General features: G+C 43.3%; 1 protein-coding gene across 1 annotated transcript; it reads right to left on the reverse strand.

Annotated features, from left to right (window-relative positions):
- Positions 1-380: 380 nt before the first annotated feature.
- On the reverse strand, positions 381-24,700 carry LOC110090724 (cytochrome P450 2C18). The gene is made up of 9 exons (XM_020814491.3): positions 24,479-24,700; positions 21,474-21,636; positions 17,088-17,237; positions 15,264-15,424; positions 9,212-9,388; positions 4,291-4,432; positions 3,402-3,589; positions 2,193-2,334; positions 381-989 (listed from the first exon to the last, which is right to left on the reverse strand). The coding sequence occupies exons 1-9, from the start codon at positions 24,659-24,661 to the stop codon at positions 808-810; spliced, it is 1,488 nt and encodes a 495-aa protein (XP_020670150.3). The 5' UTR covers positions 24,662-24,700; the 3' UTR covers positions 381-807.
- Between the last annotated feature and the right edge of the window lie 413 nt (positions 24,701-25,113).

Here is a 25,113-nt window from a genome sequence, read left to right on the forward strand (position 1 = left end):
GGGAGGGCGTTCCATAGTCTGGGGGCAGTAACAATATCATACGACTGTCTATTCATTTTCCATTACATTTATCTCTTATCTATTCTCTAACACACACCAACTTTTCAATCTCTGTCTTAACCTTTCAAAATGCTTTTCTAACTCCCCTCAATCTCCAACTGTTCTCTTGACCCCGCCCCGACCTGTCCTGTCATAGGCTCCTGCCCTAGAGCTCCATATGATAAACAGGCATAACTTGGGCATTCCACACACACAGACCCTCAACATATAAAGCATAGCTAAAGGACTGCAGTAATTCATATTTGTAATTGGTATGCCACTTTTCCAGATTTCAGTAAGAATCCAAAAGGATTCTAGATACCCCCCCCCCTTTTACATGGTTTCATTTTATTTTCAGGCTTCCATTTGCTGAATACAGTTTTTTCCCCACAAATGTCCTGCAGCTTTGGTGAAGCAGTGATTTGGAGACTTCTTAAGGAGGAATGAAGTTCCAAACCTTCTTCCCTATGATCTTTCCCTATCCGATCCAAAATGAATAAATAATTAGAAAAATTTAAGGAAGAACAAAGTTTGTGGTGAGCAAGAAAGAGGGAACTAATTCAAAATGTCAGGTTTCAGGAGGAAACAATTGCTAATATTCTGATGTCCAGCTCCCCTTTCTATGAAAGCAGATTATCTTTGTCTAAGTAAAAGGCTCTCCAGTGTTCATAAATTTACAGTTCTGCTACCCGGCTAGAAAATGTCGGCAGCCTGAAATAAAACGCCCACTGCCAGATGGTTTCTGGTGGGCCAGAGTCCTCCTTCTCCTCAGCGAGGAAGAACACAGAGTTGATAAGGCCGAGGGACGTTACCATTGCTGCTCATGAGGGGACTGAGGTCAATGTCCTTGGGATCCTTGAGGGGCTTCAGTTTGAAGTGCTGCAGGATGGTGACCAAAAAGAGGAACAGCTCCATGCGGGCAAGGCCCTCCCCTGCGCAGATCCTTTTACCTGCAACAGAAATTGTAAAAGGTAAAGGTTCCCCTTGACAAATGTCCAGTCCTGTCCAACTCTGGGGTGCAGTGCTCATCCCCGTCTCCAAGCCGTAGAGCCAGCGTTTTGTCTGTAGACAGTTTCCGTGATCATGTGGCCAACGCAACCTTCCCACCATGGTGGTGCCTACTTATGTACTAGCATTTACATGCTTTCGAACAGTGAGGTGGGCAGAAGCTGGGACAAGTGACCGGAGCTCATTCCATCACGTAGATTCAAATTGCTGATCTAGTAGCATTTAATGTTGTTTCAACCTCATATTTTCTCATTTTAAAAAATTAATTATTGCTAAGTGGCATAGTGCTGCATTGTTTCATTGCTTAAGAACCCTACGTGACCCATTGGATGCCCTTAGTTCCAAAATGCCATATTTTTCCATGTATAAGATGCCCCATGTATAAGACACCCCCTTTTCTAACCCAAAATTAAATTCTCTAAGTAGGGCTTAGCAAGTGTAAGGGGAAAGGGATCAAATTATGCAGGCTTAGCAAAAGGATGGGGAAAGGGATCTAAGAAAAAGGAGGGGGGAAGTCTAAGAAAAAACCCTTTGATCCTTTCCCCCTATACCTGCTAAACCCCATGGGAATTCGTAAGCAGAGGGGAAAGCAAACATCAAAGACCTGCAGGATCACTTTGATCCCTGCTTTCCCCTACACCTGCTTTTCTCTCTTCAGCTTACTACCATGTATAAGACAACCCTAAATTTTTAGACAAAGTATAGTCTTATACATGGAAAATACAGTACATTTCTAATTTTTTAAAAATTAAACATTTAATAACTAATGTACTAGAGGGCTATCTAGTCTCCACTGAGAGATGTTGAGCAACATCAACTTTGCACACATGCAGAGAGCAAGCACAGAGGGAATTGGCTGATGTTCAAAATGCTTGACATCCTTCAAAGTCAATGCTGGAAATCAGACACTGTTATCATTTTGTGCAATTAGCTCTTTATGCAGTTTCCATTTATGTATGTATAGCTTTTGTCTTCAGCTCCTGTTGAGACCTCAATGGAGGGCTCAAGCTTTTACAGGATAAATCAGAAGTGATTTGACATTGACATTGACTCCCACTGGCATCACCTCCTTGCCCCAAAGGTGAGAGATGAGGATGACCCCAAGGAGCTGAACAATTGGGGGAGGGGGAGATGGGCCCTTTTACCTGCCGAGAAGGGCATGAAGTAGTCACTCTTCCGGAAGGTCCCATCTTTGTTCAAGAAATGCTGTGGGTCAAATTCTGTGGGGTTTGGAAATTCTTTGCTGTCGTACAGCACAGAGGTCAGGACAGGGAAGATGGTGGTGCCCTGAGGAGAAGGAAAAGAAGCCGATTATGCCGTTTGCTGTCCGTGTTTGAGCTGAGATGCTTTTCATGTAGCTTGTGCTTCTCCTCCCTTCACCCGACCAGGAGCCAGGTTTCTAAGCCCCCTTCTTAACACTTTTCCCTTTCCTTCTCGTTCCTCTTGGCTTTTCCACCGAAATCCAATATTTTAAACAGGAGTGGACTTCTTAAAATCAGTGAAATTGAAATCATTCCTATTAGGTCTGATTCTGATTCCAAACTTCTGCAAAGTATGGATGCCTATGACCAAACTATAATCATGCAGATTTTGCAGCATTGCAAGGAGAAGGGAGGCCACGGCTCCTGGAACATCAAATGAAGCTGGTGGGGTAAGTGCCGGCTGTGTATGGGTGACATATCAGGATTTAGGTGGCTAGCGACAGATGGACAGATGGGTGCGGAGAGGGAGGGAGGGAGGGAAAGAGAAACAGATGGAGAGTCTCAGGGATACTTCATTGCTCATTGAATGCAACTGCCTTTGAGAGATGGGTTAAATCAAGGGTGGGCAAAATGCAGCCCCCAAAACAACATTATGTTCCCTCCAGCACTGTTGCTCTACCAGCCAACCCATATCACCCTCTCAAATTACTGAAGATTAAAAAAAAAACATACCCCTCCTTCATCCTTCCTCAGGAAAGTTCCTTTGACACCTTCACGTGGTCTATGGGTATGAAGTCCCCCCCAAGAAAACCATGTACTCCCATACTGACAAAAATGTTTTACTGTATATTTTATAAAAAAAAAATAAAAATCTGAAGTCACTACAAGATTCTTCCAACATTTTACATTTAAACCCATTTCTTGGGTAACTAAAATCTATTCTCAAGACCTGTACAAATATCAACCATTTTGAACAAATTTTAATATGCACACTGATTTCTTTGGCAACTTCTAAAGCAGTTTGGAAGCACAGCTTTTGGGCTCCTGGCAAGACAGAAACACAGCCCCGAGCCCTGCCAAGATCCATGCCCCTACATCAGTCCCCTCGGTCACACAGGAGCTCCTGTTTTGCTTTAGAAGCAGAGCCGGTACCTTTGGGATGACGAATTGTCGGAAGGGGATGTCTTTGGCCACTGAGTGAGGGAGAGCCAGTGGGATGAGAGAGATGAACCTCTGGATTTCGTGGATGACGGCGTCTGTGTAAGGCATCTGCCCGCGGTCAGCTATGCACGGTGCCCTGGCTCGGCCGACCACGCGGTCAATCTCTTCCTGCACTTTCTCTGGAAAGGGATGGGAAAGGCTCAGCACCAGTGCCCCGACATGCTATGGAAGCCCTGAAATCTTGCCAGGATGGTTGACCCGGCGGCCGATTGACCTACAGGCTGGATGATGGATTGGGTGGCTTGGCCTCCTCTATGTGACTTTATTCTTCTTCTGGTTAGTCTTTGTTCTCCAGCTCTATTCCATGATCACCCCCTACAAGGAGGCTGCACCCCGAGATGCAGGCCATTATTTCTTCATGGCCCAACATATTTCAGATGACAGGTGTTCTTCAGAGGAGTTGGGTGCCTACTTTTATTGAAGGGGAAAACAGATACATGCTCTCTGCTTTTGAATCCTGGAAGCAGAACTCTCTACGAGTATTCTGGAAGATTATTTCTGGACAGTTAGCTCCCATGAAGAAAGCCTTTTACCTGAAACACAACAGCTTCCCAGTTCCCACCTCTTTTTCTGGTGGTGGTTCTGGTGGATCCTTCCTGGTTTCGCTTCCGTTTTTACCATCCTTCTTTATCCACTGGCACCCAAGCTAACTTCCATGATTGCTCAAAATCCTGCCCTACAGTTCAGCCTGGAATCACCCAGGGAGCAAGACAGGAATTCTATGGGGCTGTTATGAGACACGGAGAACCTGAAAGAGGAGACCACTAAGGGGAGGGAATGGAGTGGAGCTGCTGGCAGGTAGTTGAAGGGTCTGTTTTACCTTCTACCTCCGGGTATTTCTGGAGAGCCAAGAGCCCATATCTTAGGGTTGTGCTGGTTGTTTCTGTTCCAGCTTCAAACAAATCAATCACAGAGATCAGCATGTTTTCAGGGGTGAACTCTGATGCACCATTCTTTTTTTCCTGGAGAAACATACAAGACCATCAATGGCATTAAATTAGATGTGCTGGCTAAAATGTAGTTAGAACGTAAAAAATAGAATTGATTCCAACTGGAAGAAAAAGTGGACATAACCTGTCAATGGAAGGTTTGGCCTGTAGTTTGCTCTGCTGTGACAATGGGTTGGTTCACTCCTTTTCCTGGTAATCATATAACGTAAGAGCTGGAGCGAACCACAGGCCATCCCAAGATGATTCCTACCTTCCTGGGTTCCTGATAGAGCTTCTGGCTTTTTTTGTTGTAAGTAGGATTGCTCTATTTTGGTTCATTTCCTTTGTTTGTAATCACTGGAAACAAACCAAAGTGAGCTTTCAAGACTCATTCTGCACTCAGTTTCTCCTATTGTGAAGGGGCTGAAGACAAACACTTGGTGATGGATTTGGCCATGGGCAGGTTCTTCATGGGAACTTTAAGACAAGTCAATGAAAAATAAAATCCCTTACTTCCTCCTTCTTGCCTCCTCCCACTTCCAGGAGGAAGTGTTTAGTTTGCCCGTATCCTGAAGTGGCTCTCTTCTTAAGCCACCTCATGATGTGGCATATTGACAGCGGAAGGAACTGGATCAAATAGGGTCACCTGAGGTCTGTATGACAGTTGGATGGGAGTATGGCATATTAGACCTCTAATTGGGCCTATTTAGATAAGTCCTAAAAACCCCAGAAACAATGGCAATAAAATAGTTTATAAAGGATTTTGCTTTTTCTATACTAAAATTGCCAGCACAAACAATGCTGATAGAGGAAAAAGTTTGATTTCTGCGTGTAAAGTGTGTTTCACCAATAGTGCTGGTGTTTTTTCCCCTAATGTCAAGAGTGCTAGTCTGAATTTGGAGGTTTTGGTGATGTCCCCTAGTTTGCAGACCAACCTTCGCCACTGGGCATTCTGGGCTAGATGGGGGATCATTGAGGATGTCTCAGGAAGAAGACATCCCAGGGATGGGAAAGGTAACAGGTAGGTAGAAACAGTTGCGACTCCAAGGGAGCTCAGTATCAGTTTCAATAATCGCCTCGTAATGGTTGACCGGCTATTTGTTTCTTGCCATTCCGTGGTGAGGTCCAGGAATGAGACTCATGAAATTTGGGAAGAAATTGCTGAGCTAAAGGTAAAAGCAGAAGAGAGATATACATGTCATACATGACGTCCACAGTTACCTTTCTTTCCTGGATGCCTGGATAGGCATGGAGGATTGGCCCTGGTGTAGCTAGAAACTGAGGTTCCATCCTGAACTGCAGAAACTTTGTGGGTCCCTGGCGGCTGGTGATTTCTAATAACGAGACGAGGCCCTTGGTCTCCAAGATGTTCTCTGGTCTTCCTTCCTTAGTCTACCGATAGACTGTCAACTCATTCAGGTCCGGAAACCTGTCCTATCCCCATCACTGAGTACCATGATGTCCACATATGTATGACTAGAATACAGCAATTTCAAAATGAAATGAGAAGGAGGTGGATGTGGAGGTGAAGGATATGTGAAAAATCCATATTCTTGCATAGAAATACAGGAGGATGAGCTTGCTTGTCCCATCATTTAATATAACTGGATCCAAAAAACAAAAGGATCATGGTAGTTGGAGTCTACTACTGACCACCCAATCAAGAAGAACATGTGGTTTAAACCTTTGAAAAACAAATTGCAAGAATTTCAAAGCGACACAGTGTAGTAGTAACTGGAAATTCCAATTATTCTGATATTTGCTGGGGGACAACTTCTGCCAAGAAATCCCAAGCTTTTGTGGCTTATTGCTTTCTCCAACAAAAAAATGGAAGAAAGAGACTTGAGCACTGGGCTGAAAACATAAAGAAATTTAACAAGGATAAACGCAAAGTTCTACACCTAGAGGGAAGAACAAACCAAATGCACAGTTACAAGACGAGGGATACAGTGGGGTCTCGACTTACAAACTTAATCCGTATTGGAAGGCAGTTTGTAAGTCGAAAAGTTCGTAGGTCGAATCTGCATTTCCCATAGGAATGCATTGAAAACCATTTAATCCGTATCTGCTCATTTCCGTCCATAGAAACTAATGGGAAGCTGCTATTCTGCTTTCTGCCACTAGAGGGGGATATATTTTTTGTTTTTTTCTTAGGTCAAGAAAAGTTCAGGAAAGGAGGGGGGAGGCAGGGAACAGTTTTAAAAGCACTTTTGAAATCTTTTTTTTCCAACGAAGCCAATTTTAAAGCATGTTTTAAAGCATGTTGTGTTAATTGACCCAGGCTTTGCAAGCCAGAATGCCTCTCTCACTTTTTCCCCCCCTTTTTGGTTCGTCCCGTGTATTTTTTTCAGTTTGTAACTCGAATTTAAGTGTGCAAGTCGAGTCAATATTTTTCTTTCAGAGTGGTTTGTAAGTCGAAATGTTTGTAACTAGAGCCGTTTGTAAGTCGAGGGTTGACTGTACTTGGGTCATTAAGACTTCAAGGGAGAAGGATCTTGGAATTGTTGTAGATCAAAACTTGAATATAAGCTAACAGTGCTATGTGGCTGCAAAAAAAAAAAAAAAAATCCAGACAAATGAGATTTTAGAATGCATTAATAGAAGTTTAGTCTCCAAATCCTGAGACGTACTAGTCGCCCTCAATTCGGCAGTGGTTAGGCCTCATCTTGAGTACTGTGTCCAGTTCTGGATACTGCACTTCAAGAAGGAACACTTTCAGAGGAGGGCAACCTCCTGCCACTAAATTCATTTTTCCTCTAGTTTTTGGCTTGTTTTAGTCTTTTCACAGTTGAAATATTTAAAATCTTAAAAGATGTTAAAGCGCTACACTCAATATGTCAGCAGGTTTGGAAAACTCAGCAGTGGCTGGAGGGATTGGAAAAGATCAGTCTGCATCCCAATCCCAAACTAGAGCAGTGCCAAAGAATGCTCCAACTACCATACAATTGCACTCATTTCACACGCTAGCAAGGTTATGCTCAAAATCCTCCAAGGTAGGCTTCAGCAGTATGCGGACCGAGAACTCCCAGAAGTACAAGCTGGATTCCGAAGAGGCAGAGGCACTCGAGACCAAATTGCTAACATGTGCTAGATTATGGAGAAAGCCAGAGAGTTCCAGAAAAATATTTACTTATGCTTCACTGACTACGCAAAAGCCTTTGACTGTGTGGACCAACTATGGCAAGTCCTTAAAGAAATGGGAGTGCCTGACCACTTTATCTGTCTCCTGAGAAACCTATATGTGGGACAGGAAGCAACAGTTAGAACTGTATAGGGAACAACTGATTGGTTCAAAATTGGGAAAGGAGGATGACAAGGCTGTATATTGTTCCCCTGCTTATTCAACTTATATGCAGAATACATCATGCAGAAGGCTGGACTGGAGGAATCCCAAGCTGGAATTAAGATTGCAGGAAGAAATATCAACAACCTCCGATATGCAGATAATACCACTCTGATGGCAGAAAGTGAGGAGGAATTAAGGAACCTTGTAATGAGGGTGAAAGAGGAGAGTGCAAAAAACAGTCTGAAGCTCAACATAAAAAAACCTAAGATCATGGCCACTGGTCCCATCACCTCCTGGGAAATTGAAGGGGAAGATATGGAGGCAGTGACAGACTTTACTTTCTTGGGCTCCATGATCACTGCAGATGGTGGCAGCAGCCACGGAATTAAAAGACGCCTGCTTCTTGGGAGGAAAGCAATGACAAATCTTGACAGCATGTTAAAAAGCAGAGACATCCCCTTGCCAACAAAAGTCCGAATAGTCAAAGCTATGGTTTTTCCAGTAGCGATGTACAGAAGTGAGAACTGGACCATAAAGAAGGCTGACCACCAAAGAATTGATGCTTTTGAATTGTGGTGTTGGAGGACGCTTTTGAGAGTCCCCTGGACTGCAAAGAGAACAAACCTATCCATTTTCTGAAGGAAATCAACCCTGAGTGCTCACTGGAAGGACACATCCTGAAGCTGAGGCTCCAGTACTTTGGCCATCTCATGAGAAGAGAAGACTCCCTGGACAAGACCTTGATGTTGGGAAAGAGTGAAGGCAAGAGGAGAAGGGGATGACAGAGGACGAAATGGTTGGACGGTGTCATCAAAGCTACCAACATGAATTTGACCCAACTATGGGAGGCAGTGGAAGACAGGATGGTCCATGGGGTCACGAAGAATAAGATATGACTTAATGCCTAAGCAACAACAGTCCTTTTATTGATAATTTTATTTTTTTTTAATTTTTGATTTTTCTTTATTTTTTGGACTGTAAACCACCCAGAGTATATTCGTGTAGATGGAAGATATAAAAGCCAAACAAACAAACAAACAAACAAATACAGATCTGCGGGCTGGAAATCAAGCCTTATGAGGAAAGGCTGAAAGAAGTGGGCAGGTTTACCCTTGAAAAAAGGAGACTTAGGGGAGAGATATGATAGCACTTTTCAAAGGCTTGTGAGGTAGTTTATACACAGGAGGTACAGGATCTTTTCTAGACCATCCCAGATCGCAGAATAGGTAAAAATGAGCTCAAGGTAAAGGAAGTCAAATTTAGAATGACCATCAGGAAATATTTCTTAACTGTTAGAGCAGTACAACAATGGAATCAATGAGCAACCCTCCCAACCGTACGACAATTCTATGACCTTGAGAGATTGCGAGTGCTTCAATGCTGGATACATTGAAGAGAAGTTTAGATAACCACCTGGCAGACCTGTTTTGATCTGAACACCTGCCTTGAGCAGGGGGTTAGAATCAATGGCCTTAGGAACCCCTTCCAGTTTTGGAGTACTATATTAGTTGTCAGTTTTTACCCACCTGTTCCATTTTAATGAGAAAGCAATCAATGAAATCCCGTGGAGCATTGGGATCAAGTGTATCCTTATGCTGTTTCGTCTCCTCCGAAATAAAATCTCCTGTCTTTTGCTTGTTTTTCTCTATTGTGCGGTGAGGTCCAGGAATGAGGTTCATTAAAGTTGGGAAGAGATTGTTGAGCTAAAGGAAAAAGTAGAAGACACACATACATGTCATACATGACGTCAACTGTTCCATTTCCTTCTGGGATGTCTGGATAAGCATGGATGATCTGCACTGGTATAGCTAGAAACTGAAGTTACATCCAGAACTGCAGAAACTTTGGGGAGGGGGGCTGGCTGCTGGCGATTTCTAATAATAGCAGAAGGCTCTTGGTCTCCAGAAAGCTTCTTGCATCTTCATCTTGGGTGTTCCTCCCTTAGTCTACAGGTAGATTTTCAACTCTTTTGAGCCAGGAGTACAGTCTCCTCCACTGGGGACCATGATTTGTACATATGAATGCCCAGAGTGTGGTAAACAAACAAAAAGAACTGGAAATCTTAGCTCAGGAAGGTAAATGTGACTTGATAGGGTAATGAAAACAACCGTTCAATCAAGGAGAGGATGTGGATGAAATTTTTGAAAACAAACTGCAGTAATTTCAGAGAGACACAATACCGTATTTTTCGCTCCATAAGACGCACCTCTCCACAAGACGCACCAAATTTTTAGGAGAAGAAAACAGGAAAAAAATAATTTGTTTTCTTCTCCTAAAAATTGGTGAGCCTTATGGAGAGGTCCATCTTATGGAACACACCCTAGGACCCTTTGGAGGCTCACCCTGCCCCTCGGGGGTCAGAGGGGGTGAAATCGCCAGCTTCTGGGACTCTTCTGAAGCTTCCCAAGCCTCAAAAGAGTCCCAGAAGGTGGCAATTTTGCCCCCTCTGACCCCAGGGGGCAGGGTGAGTCTCTAAAGGGTCCTGGAATACACCCTAGGACCCTTTAGAGACTAACACTGCCCCCGCCCCGGGCGTCAGAGGGGGGTGAAATTGCCACCTTCTGGGACTTGAGGCTTGGGAAGCTTCAGAAGGGTCCAAGAAGCTGGCGATTTTCCCCTTCTGGCCCAGCAGGGGGGGCAGAGTGAGCCTAGAGTGTGTTCCAGGACCCTTTAGAGACTCACCCTGTCCCCCCGGGGGTCAGAGGGGGCAAAATCACCACCTTCTGGGACTCTTCAGACGCTTCCCAAGCCTCAAAAACTCCCAGAAGCTGGCGATTTTACCCCCCCCGGCCCCATGGGGGGTGTGGGGGAAGTGTGGCAAGGGTCCTGGGAGGCTCCCTCAGACCCTTGCCACGCTCCCCCCACCCCCCCACGGGGCCAGGGGGTAAAATCGCCAGCTTCTGGGAGTGTTTGGAGGCTTCCCAAGCTTCCGAACACTCCCAGAACGTGGCGATTTCGCCGGTGCTGGCCCCCTGCAGGGGTGGGAGGAGCATCGCAAGGGTATGAGTGAGCTTTCCAGGACCCTTGTGATGCTCCCCCAATCTTTTCGTTGGCGCTGTCCCTGTGGGGGGTGGGGGAGCCTTGCAAGGGTCTGGCAGCGACAAAATTGCTGTCTTCACTCCATAAGACGTATGGACTTCCCCCCCACATTTTGGGGGGGAAAGTGCATCTTATGGAGCAAAAAATATGGTATATTATTCAGGGGGGACTTCAATTATTCTGATATCAATTTCTGAAGACAATTTCTACCAAATATGCCCCCTTCAAGAAATTCCCAGTTTTTGTGGCTGATAATTTTCTCCTACAAAAGTAGTAGAAGAAACTAGCAATCCTTGACTTAATTCTAGCCGGTAGGGATTACTTGGTGGGAAAAGTGTCAGCAAGAGAAACTCTGGGGAAAAGTGACCATGTTGCACATGAGTTCTTGATGTCAATGGAAACCAGCTAGAGTGTGGCCACACATATATTCTGGATTTCAGGAAAGCCAATTTTAATAAACTCAGAACAGTAATAGGTAAGGCAGGAGATTCTAACAGGACAAGGAGTCTAAGATGGGTGGGAGTTTCACAAAAAAAGGAAATTTTAGAGACACAAGCAGAAACAATTCCCACAAGAGAAAAAGATGGAATCTGCTGGTCATAGTTAAAATAGCAGTTGAAAGTTCAGGAAATTACTGAATTTTTACTGAAATTTATGAGGAAAGCAAGGTCTGAACCACAAGAGAGTAAAGTTCTAAGGAAAAGAGATTATTCAGCACAATCAAGAATTAGATTCTTATCTGGTGAGATTGTCAAAAGCAGAAGCAGAAACAGAAGTAGCAGAAATGGCTCAAAAAGCTTATTAGAAAAAACCAAATCAGAAATGAAGTTAATGTTGGAAGCGATGGCAAAGGTAAATGAAAATCTCTCACAAATAAATCAAACAAACTTGAATTGGGATCAAAAATCTTAAATATGGATTAAAAAAACACAAAATGTGGTAAACGATGTTAAGACCAACCAAGAGGATTATAAAAAACTGAATAAAATAATTGATTCTTACTTTAAACCATTTAAAGACTTGGCTCTTTAGGCAGGCCTTCCCTCCTGACAATTCTTGAAATCTATCTTTTTGTTTTCTTTTATTCCCATCTTGAATATTCCATTTTATTGATTCAATTGTTTAATGTTATGATGTCTTTATGATATTTTATGATATTTGTAAGCCGCCCCGAGTAGATGCTGTCTAGGGGGCGCGGTAAAACTCTAATGAATAAATAAATAAATAATAAATAAACTGACCAACATACTGAGGAGCAAGAAAAATGAAATTCTGCTAGACTAATGAACAGTGAAATGGCTACCATAGATCTACAGGAGCAGATGATCCTAACACAGGATTACAATCAACCTAATAACATTAGATTAAAGGGAATTCCAGATTTGGGCTCCAAAGAGAAGGACTTAACAGAACTAGCATTGGCCTAGCTGAAAAAGACGGCACCAAAATTGAATTGGATTGTTTATGATTTGGATAAAATACACAAAGTCGGTACAAGATGTCAACCTCTCTATATTCGGATTAGACTTTGAAGCCTCAGGAAAAAAGAGGATCTGATGAAAATTTTAAAAGAGAATCCAGGGAATTTGGTATTTGAAAATCATCCTATGCAAGTGTTTATTGTCTATTGTCATGGGACTATGGAATTTAGAAGAAAAATGCAGGTTATTACTTCTATTCTTCAAAAAGAAGTGCTAAATATATCTGGGGTTACCCAGTGTTTCTAAAGGTGCATCATAATAGAAAATTTCATAAAGTTACATCAGTTCCAATGGCTTTGGATTTCTTAAAAGACTCTGGAATAATAACAAAAGAAGAATGGGAGAAGAGACAAGGGCTAAGTCAGGAGTTGGAGGAAGAGGAAACAATGGAGCGGGACTTGATTGATGATGACAAGGAAGAATAAGAAAAAGAACAAGAACAAGAACAAGAAAAACAAGGAGCGAAACCAAAACAACCAAAGAAAGCTAAAGGATGAGGAAAATCAAGAGAATAAGAGTTAATAGGCTTAATGTAAAATCTTTATTTGATGCAAAAGGAAATTGTCTGGTACTTGTATTATAAAAAGTGATAAAATAATAAGGGGTAAACCCAGAAAAAATGAGAATGGTATAGTATTATCTGAAAAAGACAAAGAGATTTCCAAGGAGCTTCCCAGTGATGGTTAAGTATTTTAAAAAGGGAGGAATAATCGGGAAGAAATTGAGATAAAAGAAATATAAAAAGGGGGAGACCAGGAATAGAAGAATAAATAAGAAAAAAATTAAAATAAAAGGGAGAATTCTTAAAATATATATATTTTTTAAAGTGTATAAATATTGTAGATAATTATATACCGAATATGTTGAAATTTATATTTGAATGTTTATGCATAGATATATGGGGAAAGGGGTAGTTATGAATATATCAGGGTAAAATAGGATTCACATAATATAACAGAGTGAGGCAGGGAGAGAGTCACGGCGGATAGGGACAGACACATCCCCCCCCAGGTCTGTAGAAGAGACCGGAAATGTCTGTAACTTTTACTTTACTTTATTTGGACTTATACCCCACCACTCTAGACAAAGTCTACTCAGGGCGGCTTACAGGTGTGATAAAATACAATAAAATATAATATAATACAATCACAAACATAATAATAAAACCTACTAACAGATGCATATATAGATTATCAAAATGAGATAATTGAGAAACAAAGATCAATTAATTGACTGGAGGGAAGGCCTGCCTAAAGAGCCATGTTTTTAAATGGCTTTTAAAAACACCCAGCGAGGGAGCCAGGCGGATTTCCATTGGGAGAGTGTTCCACAACCGAGGGGCCACTGCCGAGAAGGCCCGGTTTCTTGTTCTTTCCTTCCGGACCTCTCGGCGTAAGGCCCCTCAGCCGTCCCTGCTGGCTTTGTCGGGTGAATCGTGTAGACCTGGGTGGGAGAAGACAATCTGCCAGGTATTGAGGTCCCAAACCGTTTAGGGCTTTATACGTCATCATAAAAACTTTGAAATCAATGCGGAAATGAATAGGCAACTGGTGCAAAGCAGCCGGGGTGGGGGAGGTATGCTGATATTTTCTCACCCCACTAAGAAGCCTGGCTGCCGCATTTTGCACCATTTGAAGTTTCTGCATCAATCCCAAAGGCAGCCCCACGTAGAGTGTGTTACAATGGTCTAATCTCGAGATTACGAGCACATGGACAAGAGTAGTGAGGGCCCTCCATAAAGATAGGGTCACAGCTGAGCAATCTGCCATAGGTGAAAATAGGCAGAACGGACCACGGATGCCACCTGGGTTTCCATAGTAAGCACCAGGTCCAGATATATCCCCAAGCTGCAAACCTCGCTCTTTGCAGTGAGGGTTGACCCCCACCAAAAGAATGGGAGTCACCCAAACCGCTGATGGAAAGGCCACCCACCCTCAAGACCTCTGTCTTGTCCGGGTTCAGCCTCAACCCATTCGACTGCATCCATTCCAGAACAGTCTCTAGGCAGCGCTGTAAGAAAATCGGGGGAGAAAAGTAGTAGTGGGGAATTGGGTGGTAGAAGAATTCAATAGGAATTCAAGGGGTTTTTGTTTTTTAATTGGGGATCACAGTAGTACTCAAACCAGGACTAGTACTAATTTAAAAAATAAGAGTGGCCACGATGACCAGATAGGCAGGGTATAAATTAAATAAATAAAATAATAATAAAATAAATAAATATGGTTAAATATTTAAGGTTTTTAACATAGGATGTGAAAGGTCTGGGGTCCAATATGAAGAGGGCTAGGATACAAAATGTGTTGAATAAAAGCAATATGAATATTGTATTTCTGCAAGAAACTCATCAAAAAGGAGGGTTTTAATGAATTGAAGGGCAAATCGATTGAAATTTATGAAAAATCATTTGGGACTTCAAAGTCTCAGGGAGTAGCAATAATATCAAAAAAGAGTGAATTTAAAATAGAGAAAATGGAAAAGGAGACTCAAGGCAGGTATCTGATAATGCAAGGCAAAATAAAAGATGACGATATTAGTCTTGTAAATGTTTATGCACCTATTTATTTATTTATTTAATTTATATCCCGCCTATCTAGCCACCTCAGGACCACTCTAATGAGAGACAGGAGGAATTTTTTGAAAGTATTTTGAGAAGGTTGGATAAATTGAGGAAAGGTTCTGTTATATTAGCAGGTGATTTTAATATGGTAATGGATTTGAAGAAAGACAAATCAAAGTTGCGAAATAGGGAAGGGAAAATTAAAAGTACAATATTCAATAGATTAATGAATAAAATAGATTTGAAAGATGTATGGAGAGAATTAAAGGGTGAAGGTAGAAGATTCTCATTTCACTCAGAGGTGCATAATACATATTCAAGAATAGATTATATAGAATGAATATGGAATTGATGTTTAAATGTGATTGAACTCAATGGCCCTTAGATGCCCCTTTGAATTTCATGATCCTGTGTTTTGTGCACACAGGAGAGCTCTCTATGCATAATGTAAACAAAATGCCACCCTAAAAGTGTTTCCTTGACCATGTGCAAAGGGCGTACCTGTCCCCAAGGGGAGCTAAAAGTCCTGAAGTTCTCATTCATCAAGTCCATGAGGGCTAGAAACCTCTCGTCATGGTAATCAAAGTGGGTTCCAAAGACGATGGAGCAGATGACGTTGGACGTAGCACAGCCAAGCAGGAAGGTGGGGTCGAAGGGCTTTCCTGGAAGTACAAAAGGACTCATCTATCAATGTCATCAATCATGCCAGCTGGAGACAGAGCTGCTGACCTTGCACCATCCATGATCTGATGGGAGAGCAGAGGAGAGGCTCCTTGCTTGTGCCCAGGCTCTCCGCATGAGCAATAGCCTCCATAGAAACACAAATCGCTTCTTTGCAGCCCCATCACAGTGAGGACCGTGAAGGGGAGGGTTTTGTGTTTCCCCTTTCAGCAGAACAGCCTGAACAAGGTGTCTGCATCGCCATTTTCTGACTGCTCAGAGTGAGAGCACCTCTGTGTAAGGGCGATGAGGTGGCCGGTAGGGGAAGACAGCCCCAAGCAGTCTCATTGCAAGTGAGTCAGGCAAGTCCTGACATCAAAGTCGGAACCCTGTCATTGCCTGGAACTAGTTGCTGCTGGTGAGATCACTATCGGGGTGAGGGGGGGGAGATCGCTGGGACACAGCAAGATCCCGCTAGATTCTCAGGGATCACCCAACTCAACCACAATGAGTTGGTGGCCAGGTTTCCTGAAAAGTGGTGTGAACCCTGGGATCAAAGCAGGAGCTCCTTGATCATCTTTTCCCACTTCCAATATTATGGATCTTGCTACCTTTCCTACTTCGACAGGGACTTTGCCTTGTTGACTCTTGAAGTCCGTTCCAGCTTTCCAGCCGCATGAGTCCCTTCCAAAATCGTAGTAGTTGTTCCTGCCAGCATAGCTGGTGTTAATCTTGATGGTGAATTGCTACTTATTAAGACCTCAGCTTAGGTGTATGGTGTTGTGTTACGAGTTTTGGAATCTACGCTAACCTCTTGTTGTTGATACGTGCTCTCATGCCAGAACCATCCTACAGGGATCCTAATTGGGCTTTCAAGGTAAGGGAGATATTTAAGGAAGCTTTTACTAGTTCTCTTCCTCCACTCAATTTCGGCGGCTGAGTAGAGATTCAAAACTCTGATGTGCAACTCTGTCCACCAAACCAAGTCTGTCACTCCATCCACTACACCATTCTTAAGGTGTGGCAATTCGCTGCTGAGATTTACGCCAGTTGTGTTACACTGGTAGTAAATCTCAATAGCCTTTGGCCTCTGAGTATACAGGCATTTACTTGCTTTCCAGAAACACCAAATTCCATGTGATCTTCAACAGGCCCTGGAAATTTAGTCAGGGAGTTAGCTAGTGGCTGCCTTGTAGAGACAACAAAAGTGAAACAAGGAAGGGAGAACAAACAAGCTTGAGCATATTGTCACTCTTATTGAGATTATTTTTGCTGTGGCGCCTTAATTTTTGGAAAGGTGTTTCAAACAAGGATAAAGAAATCATGATGTCCTTTTCAAAGAACTAATTAGTCTTGGCATGGTTGTTTAAACTGCTTATTGTATATAATCTATTAAATCAAATGAGCCTCATCCCTCATTAAAGGTTAATATGAAATATATCTGTACTTCTTAGAAAGCAGAAGTGGACAAAGTTACTTTTTTAACTGCAGCTGTGAAGCCCAATCCCTACTACAGCGTAGCCCAGAGCCGGGAAACAAAACAAGTTCTCGTAGAGTGGGTGTTTAGGAAACAGTTACGTTGAGGAGGGTGATCTATGGATTCCCGGGGTTGATCCAGCTGATCTGGCTGGCTGGCCCTCCCTTCCTCCCTATTCCATGACCTACCTTTGGTGTCCTGGAGCTTTTCCAGCAGATACTGGGCTTCCTCCTGGATCCTCTCCTCGATGCTCTTCTTCCCCATCCCAAAGTTGCGGAGGGTGGTGAGGGCGAAGCGCCGGAGCACCTTCCATCTTTCCCCATTGCTGAAGATAATCCCTGGAACCAGGGAGAAAGACCACACTAAGCATGCAGATCTGGATGTCCGAAACCCATTTCCTATATTATTTGCCAACAGGGTCACTCCTTTTATCTTGGAAGGCAATATTTCCCCAAAACTGGCTTTACGGAGAACCTGCCTTCCTACTGTGCCAGAATTCTCTAGAATGATCAAAGACAAGACCACGTTAATTATGCAAGCATCTCGAAGGAGGGAGGAGGAGCCACAAGCAGCGAGAACAGGGAAATTCTAGGGTTCTGGATACCCCTGGGTCTACTCTGAGTCAGACGACCCCCCCGGAGAAGGAGGGGGCAAGTTCCACAGGAGAGTGTACTTGTCAGCAAGTGGGAGCTTTGGAACCGCCGAATTTCAGATGGCAGTCTGGTTTTTGGGAGAGGTCCCTTCCTACACGCAGTCTGTCTCGTGAAGTCGCCATGATTGGTAAGTTAGCTGCTCGGCAAAGGGGAGGCTTTGAAATTTATTATCTGACTACAGAACAGAAATCAATCTAATCTGCTGATAAGCTACAGCAAGTAAAGATCAAATCTGCTATGTGAAAGCTGTTGAGAAGGAGACCTCAAGCGGCATAACCTCTTGGATGCCTTAACATTGGAGTTTTTTTACTATGCCATAGCACAAAAACGAAACCAAATTACTTTCTTCCCTTTTTAACCCTCCCTCCCAGAGAACTGGCCTCACATAAATTTGTAAAGTCAGGACTTAAGAACTTTAAATAACTCTGCAATGACTCTGTATCTAGCTACAACATCTATGAAGTCCCCCCTCACAAGACTTTAAGAGCGGACTTGCTAATAAATCATATGGAGATTTTGAGTAATTAATCTGCTGACTGGGGGCGAGTTATCGTCACAACTGACAATGCATTATATCAAGGAACTTCTTCAAGATTGTCAAAGCCACATAATCGGACATTTGGGAATGCAACTTGAGGAGTTCAGAATGGATCTGAAAGAAATCTTTTCTCCTCTGCACGAAAAAATCGAAAGCAAGGGGGAATTCCAGATAATTAATGGACAGTCTTCAATCTTGGAGAAACAGCAATTGGTATGATGTGAAGATAACCCAGAGGCAGAGAGAAAGAAGAAAAAGACTCCTTTTCTTCAAAGGATGACTAAAAAAGACAAAAGGGGGGGGGCGGGAAAGGTATCTTAAGCTTGTGTCGAAAAGAAAGAAGGTAAGGGAGGGATGGGCAAAGCTCAGGGCAAGAATTTACTATCAGAGGCCACATGCTATCTCGCTCCAAAATCTAAACACTGACTATATTGGGATCAAATTAATTAAGCATATAGAAATTGCTCTAAAGAAATATTACAGATGGCATTTCAAAACTGGAAAATACTTTGCTGGTGAGGCATGTATATTGAGATATTAAATATATGTGATCATGAGGCCAATTCTGGTTGGACGACACTGGAGCTGATAAATAGAAACCAGAAAGGGGGAAGTTACTTGCTGAATAAATAATGGAAGTCAATTGTTTGAAGATAGATATAATTAATATATAAAGCAATATGATCAATATACTATAAGTAAATTTGGCCAAACATGAAACCTAAGGTTAGATAAGTGTATGTGATTTATAAATTTTAGAAATGATGATGAATAATAATATTGGATGTGACAGGTCTCAAAGTCAACCTAGGGAATTGTTCATTGCAATTCAGTGGATAAGTTGTTACAGAATCAGGATTTAGTCAAGCAACATGTAACAAAGTAACACAGCTGGGTTAATTGAGACAGCTGTGGGACAACCAAGATGATTGGTTCAACCAAGAATAAAACTAGCCAAGCTTGCAGACACAAACTGTTTTGGGTAGTTGGGTAGTTGGATTGTTGTGTTCCTGGTGATCGTGTTGTTGAGAACTGTATATACTGCATCGCTGGATGAAGACTTGCCATATTGCAAGAAGAAGGTCCTGGAGGAAGACTATCTCCGTGGTGAGAGGAGAAGACTTCGTGGATGCTGGACTATTTACATTGGTAACAATCTTTGGTTACTGAAACTGTAAATTTACTATTGCAAACTGAAGAACTACTGTGAATGACCAGGACTGTGTAAAGACCAAGAGAAGTTGTATTTACCCCTGTATATATGGACTTTAATGTAAATAATACTATCAACACTACAACAGTGTCTGTTTGGTTTCATCTCTGAGCAGTTCATTTCACCATTACGCCCCCTGGCGTAGTCTGGTAACACAGCACCTCTGTCAGGATGTATTGTTTTAAGGTGTGTATATGGATATATCAAACATGCAAGAACTACAAGAATGATTATGCTGAAAATATTAGATACATAGTTTACTGTATATAAGAATGGAGATTAGCAAGGAATGAATAGGCCTGTGTGGATTTTATGCTGGATAAGAAATTTGAAAGAGGAAATGAGGAATGTATATGATAAGAGACAGATGGATGGAAATGCAGATGAGAGAATTCAAAACATTTATTACAAATTTAGGATGTTAGATAATTATATATATGTAATAGCAATGTGGAATATAACATGTGCACACGGATATATTATTTCTGTAGTCAGAATTTATATAATAGATAAGCTGATCTGAGATACACCTCCCCACCCATATGTTTGTCTTGTCACTCGTGTATGTTTGTTAGTTTCATGTGTTATTGTTTTGTAGGTATTTCTGTTGTTGTGTGTTGTAGGTATGTATGTTATAAAAAATAATAAAATGTTATTATAAAAAAAATCATGTAAGCATCTCTAGACCGAACAACAACAAAAACAAGACAGAGAGGCACCTTACAGACTTACTTATAGTTCAGTGTGAGTTTTTCTGTATACATCCAGAAAGTCATTAAAAAGGGGATTGGAAATAAAACAGCCAACGTTATAATGCCCTTGTACAAAATGCTGACAACGCCGCACCTGGAGTATTGCATACATTTCTGGTTGCCACACCTCAAAAAAGACATGGTGGAACTGGAAAAGGTGCAGAAGGGAGCCACTAAAATGATAGCGGGGCTGGGGCACCTCCCTGATGAGGACAGGTAGAGTGTGCAGGTAAAGGTGACAGCGTTTGGGGCTTGGGTCTAGAGAAAAGGCCCCTTGGGGGGGGCTATGATGGAGATATATAAAATTATGCAGGGGAGTGGATTAAGTAGATAGAGGGAAGCTCATTTCCCTCTCATGCCATACCAGAACCTGGTGACATCTTTCTTGACCCAACTTTCTTGTTGTTAGTCTGTGGAACTCCTTCCCACACGATGTGGTGATGACATCTGGCATAGATGCCTTTTCAAAGGGGACTGGACAGATTCCTGGAGGAAAAGTCCTTTGCAGGCGACAAGCCATGATGGATAACCTCCAGATTTAGAAGGAAGGTGCTTTGGAATGCCAGAGGCGAGGGAAGGGGGATCAGGAGACAGGGAATCTCGTGGTCTCTTGTGGGCTCTCAGAGGCATCAGGTGGGGCCACTGGGGAGATACAGGTAGCTGGACGAGAGGGGCCCTTGGCCTGATCCAGCAGGGCTGTTCTGACGTTCTTATGTTCTTATCCTTCTTACTTCGTCTCTCAGAATTAAATGATCAAGGGTTCTGTCATTCCCCAGATCCATTCCAAATCTCAATTAGACGTCTGTTTTATTTATTAAATTTATGTTCCACCTTGAGGGACGCTCAAGGTCTCAGAGGCACAAAAGATTGATACTTTGATGAGATAAAAGACATTGGTTTTGCCCGATGCAGCTTTTTCGTGAGCTAAGCAGTGGAATAAGTTCCAACTTCAGTAGATCTTTATGTTACAATGTGGGTTCTGCCACCTGATCATTAGTTTGCTTGCACAATTTGACTCTCTTACTCAAATGTTACCAGTCTGAATGATTTTAAGAAAAAAAGAGTGGACATTATTTTAGTTGATGGGAGAAACATGTGAATGTACCTGCAATTTTGGGGACATGTGCAAAAAGTGTGTATGAATTCCAGTGTGAGATCAAGACCAGCACCTCACAGCACAATGGGAAACAAGGGCAGGGAGAAAATGCATGAGGAATTTGGAGAAATGCAACCAAATTGGGACTGACAGCCTTCGCCCCCCCGGCTGTGACTGCTAAAAGACCTCCTTGACCAGCCCTCCATGTGAGCTGATTTCCCCCACCCTCATTTTTTCTTTTTTAACCTCAGTGCCTCTTCCATCTCCCGGGTGGAGGATATGCTCCCACTTCCCATGAGGACTAGCATCCAGCAAAACTTACCTTTCCCTTTGTGAACTTTGTCAAGCAACGGTAGGGGTCCCCTGGGTGCAAACTCGTCTGCGCGATCAATCAGTGCTTCTTTTATGACGTCGTAGCCATGGAGAACCACGACAGGGTCCCCTCCGAAATGCACGGTGAACACGGGGCCATATTTCTCACTGAGCTGGAGAAAGACCAGGGAAAGACCAGTTATGCTTGCAGTGAGTCAAAAAACAGCCCCAGTGTCGAGGATGTGAAGGTGGTCCATTCTTTTCCATTCAGGAGAGGAAGTGGAGGAAAGAGAAGAATCTCTTGGATAAAGAATTTGGGGAATGGGTTTGGAGGCAGCACAACTTTACCATCAATTGGTGGAGTGTCTGAAGCCAGAACAGCGACAGGGACTCTGCCGGTCCATCTGTCTGTCTGTCTATCCTTCCCTCTCTCTATGAAATGCCTTGGTCACACACCCACTTTCAGCAAAGGGCAGTGAATCAGTTGGATTGGTGAGCCCTTTGCTATGATGTTCCTGAAGTGACCTGTCATCCAGGAATCCTCAGAAGGAACACAATTTAGGGGGGCTCAAAGATGCACCAAGGCTTTGTCTCTCTTTCTCTTTTGTTTTTGCTGAACGAGGCTAACACAGCGACCTCTCGGCGAACATTTTCTCCTGAGTCACACAACATGGAAAGAGATTAGGAAAAACCACTGGGCCACTCAGGTATAATCTAAACCAAATCCCTTATGAATACACAGTGGAAGTAAAGAACAGATTTAAGGAACTAGATTTGGTGGACAGAGTTCCTGAAGAACTTTGGATAGAGGCTCGTAACATTGTCCAGGAGGCAGCAATGAAAACCATCCCAAAGAAAAGGAAATGCAAGAAAGCAAAGTGGCTGTCCAACGAGGCCTTAGAAATAGCAGAGAGGAGAAGGGAAGCAAAATGCAAGGGAGATAGGGAAAGTTACAGAAACTTGAATTCAGACTTCCAAAGAATAGCAAGGAGAGACAAGAGGGCCTTCTTAAATGAACAATGCAAAGAAATAGAGGAAGATAACAGAAAAGGAAAGACCAGAGATCTGTTCAGGAAAATTGGACATATTAGAGGAACATTTTGCGCAAAGATGAACATGATAAAAGACAAAAATGGGAGGGACCTAACAGAAGCAGAAGACGTCAAGAAGAGGTGGCAAGAATACACAGAGGAATTATATCAGAAAGATGTGGATATCCCGGACAACCCAGACAATGTAGTTGCTGACCTTGAGCCAGACATCCTGGAGAGCGAAGTCAAGTGGGCCTTAGAAAGCCTGGCTAACAACAAGGCCAGTGGAGGTGATGGCATTCCAGTTGAACTATTTAAAATCTTGAAAGATGATGCTGTTAAGGTGCTACATTCAATATGCCAGCAAGTTTGGAAAACTCAACAGTGGCCAGAGGATTGGAAAAGATCAGTCTACATCCCAATCCCAAAGAAAGGCAGTGCCAAATAATGCTCCAACTACCGTACAATTGCACTCATTTCGCACGCTAGCAAGGTTATGCTCAAAATCCTACAAGGTAGGCTTCAGCAGTATGTGGACCGAGAACTCCCAGAAGTACAAGCTGGATTCCGAAGAGGCAGAGGAACTCGAGACCAAATTGCTAACTTGCGCTGGATTATGGAGAAAGCCAGAGAGTTCCAGAAAACTATCTACTTCTGCTTCATTGACTATGCGAAAGCCTTTGACTGTGTGGACCACAGCAAACTATGGCAAGTTCTTAAAGAAATGGGAGTGCCTGACCACTTTATCTGTCTCCTGAGAAACCTATATGTGGGACAGGAAGCAACAGTTAGAACTGGTCATGGAACAACTGAGTGGTTCAAAATTGGGAAAGGAGTACGGCAAGGCTGTATATTGTCCCCCAGCTTATTTAACTTATATGCAGAATACATCATGCGGAAGGCTGGACTGGAAGAAACCCAAGCCGGAATTAAGATTGCCGGCAGAAATATCAACAACCTCCGATATGCAGATGATACCACTCTGATGGCAGAAAGTGAGGAGGAATTAAAGAACCTTGTAATGAGAGTGAAAGAGGAGAGTGCAAAAAATGGTCTGAAACTCAACATCAAAAAAACTAAGATCATGGCCACTGGTCCCATCACCTCCTGGGAAATAGAAGGGGAAGATATGGAGGCAGTGTCAAATTTTATCTTACTGGGCTCCATGATCACTGCAGATGGAGACAGCAGCCCTGAAATTAAAAGGCGCCTTCTTCTTGGGAGGAAAGCGATGACAAATCTGGACAGCATCTTGAAAAGCAGAGACATCACCTTGCCAACAAAAGTCCGAATAGTCAAAGCTATGGTTTTTCCTGTCGTGATGTATGGAAGTGAGAGCTGGACCATAAAGAAAGCAGACCGCCGAAGAATTGATGCCTTTGAATTGTGGTGCTGGAGGAGGCTCTTGAGAATCCCCTGGACTGCAAGGAGAACAAACCTATCAGTTCTAAAGGAAATCAACCCTGAGTGCTCACTGGAAGGACAGATCCTGAAGCTGAGGCTCCAGTACTTTGGCCATCTAATGAGAAGAAAAGACTCCCTGGAAAAGACCCTGATGTTGGGAAAGTGTGATGGCAAGAGGAGAAGGGGACGACCGAGGATGAGATGGCTGGACAGTGTCTGCGAAGCAACCAACATGAACCTGACACAACTCCGGGAGGCAGTAGAAGACAGGAGGGCCTGGCGTGCTCTGGCCCATGGGGTCACGAAGAGTCGGACACGACTAAACGACTAAACACACACACACACACACAATATGTCTGCATTTTTCATGCAGGGCTGTCTGGGCAATAACCAGATGTGGAAGATGTGTTAAAGGCACTGTTCTAGAATCATTTTGCATTCTTTGGCTCTTCCTTCAAACCCAACATTTCTGTGCCCCCCACCCTCCCTGCCTTTTCTCCCTTATCCTTCCCTGCTCCTTGGGGCAGGGACGCTACACTCTCTTGCTGTCCTGGTCAATGCTGTTCCTTCTGCTGCTCACCTGTTGGAGAGCCTTACTGAGGAAGGTGGTCTTCAGCTGCAAGATGTTCCCCACAAGGGGCAAAGGCGTTGGGCCCGGCGGCCACCTTCCCTTGCCCTGCGTCCTGCTCCTCACGGCGGCCAAGAGGAGAAGGCAAGAGAGGCAAACTCCCAGGAAAAGGGTGACCGTCCCCAGAGGCTCCATGGTGGCTGGCAGTGGGCGCAGCAGGATCTCCAGAGGCCGGGAGGGGAACCTTATTTATGCTCCACAGCATGGACTTTGCACAACTGATGGTCTGGGGCACCATCAAGTTAATCATTAGTGATTCCTGGTTTAATTGCCAAATCATGGTGAGCAAGTCGGTACTCTGACTTGTTTGTTATCAGTTGGAAACATGAACATGAGTCAAAGTCTTTTATTTAATATTGATTTATTTTGCAAGAAGGCTGAGTTCCCCCAACGGATTGTTCTGGGGTTTTCTGACATTACTTGTCAGCCCAACAACTGTATCAGGGGCAGCTCATGGATACCAAGAACACGTCTTGATGGATACCTGGCCTACACATGTGGCAGAGAATCCTCATAATATGTTGTTGTTTTTACTGTGTGGGGTCAAGGGGGAAAAGGGGGTGTCTCCTCCCCTCCCCTCCAACTCC

This window comes from Pogona vitticeps, chromosome 1 (assembly GCF_051106095.1).
Source record: "Pogona vitticeps strain Pit_001003342236 chromosome 1, PviZW2.1, whole genome shotgun sequence".
In the NCBI taxonomy this organism is placed as follows: domain Eukaryota; kingdom Metazoa; phylum Chordata; class Lepidosauria; order Squamata; family Agamidae; genus Pogona; species Pogona vitticeps.

Excerpts from the sequence above, each read along its gene's own strand:
- LOC110090724 (XM_020814491.3), bottom strand. The coding sequence starts at position 24,661 with ATGGAGCCTCTGGGGACGGTCACCCTTTTCCTGGGAGTTTGCCTCTCT. Across the intron at positions 2,335-3,401 it reads GACAATTCGTCATCCCAAAG|GGCACCACCATCTTCCCTGT; the intron begins GTACCGGCTCTG and ends CCTTCTCCTCAG. Across the intron at positions 990-2,192 it reads CTTCATGCCCTTCTCGGCAG|GTAAAAGGATCTGCGCAGGG; the intron begins GTAAAAGGGCCC and ends TTTCTGTTGCAG.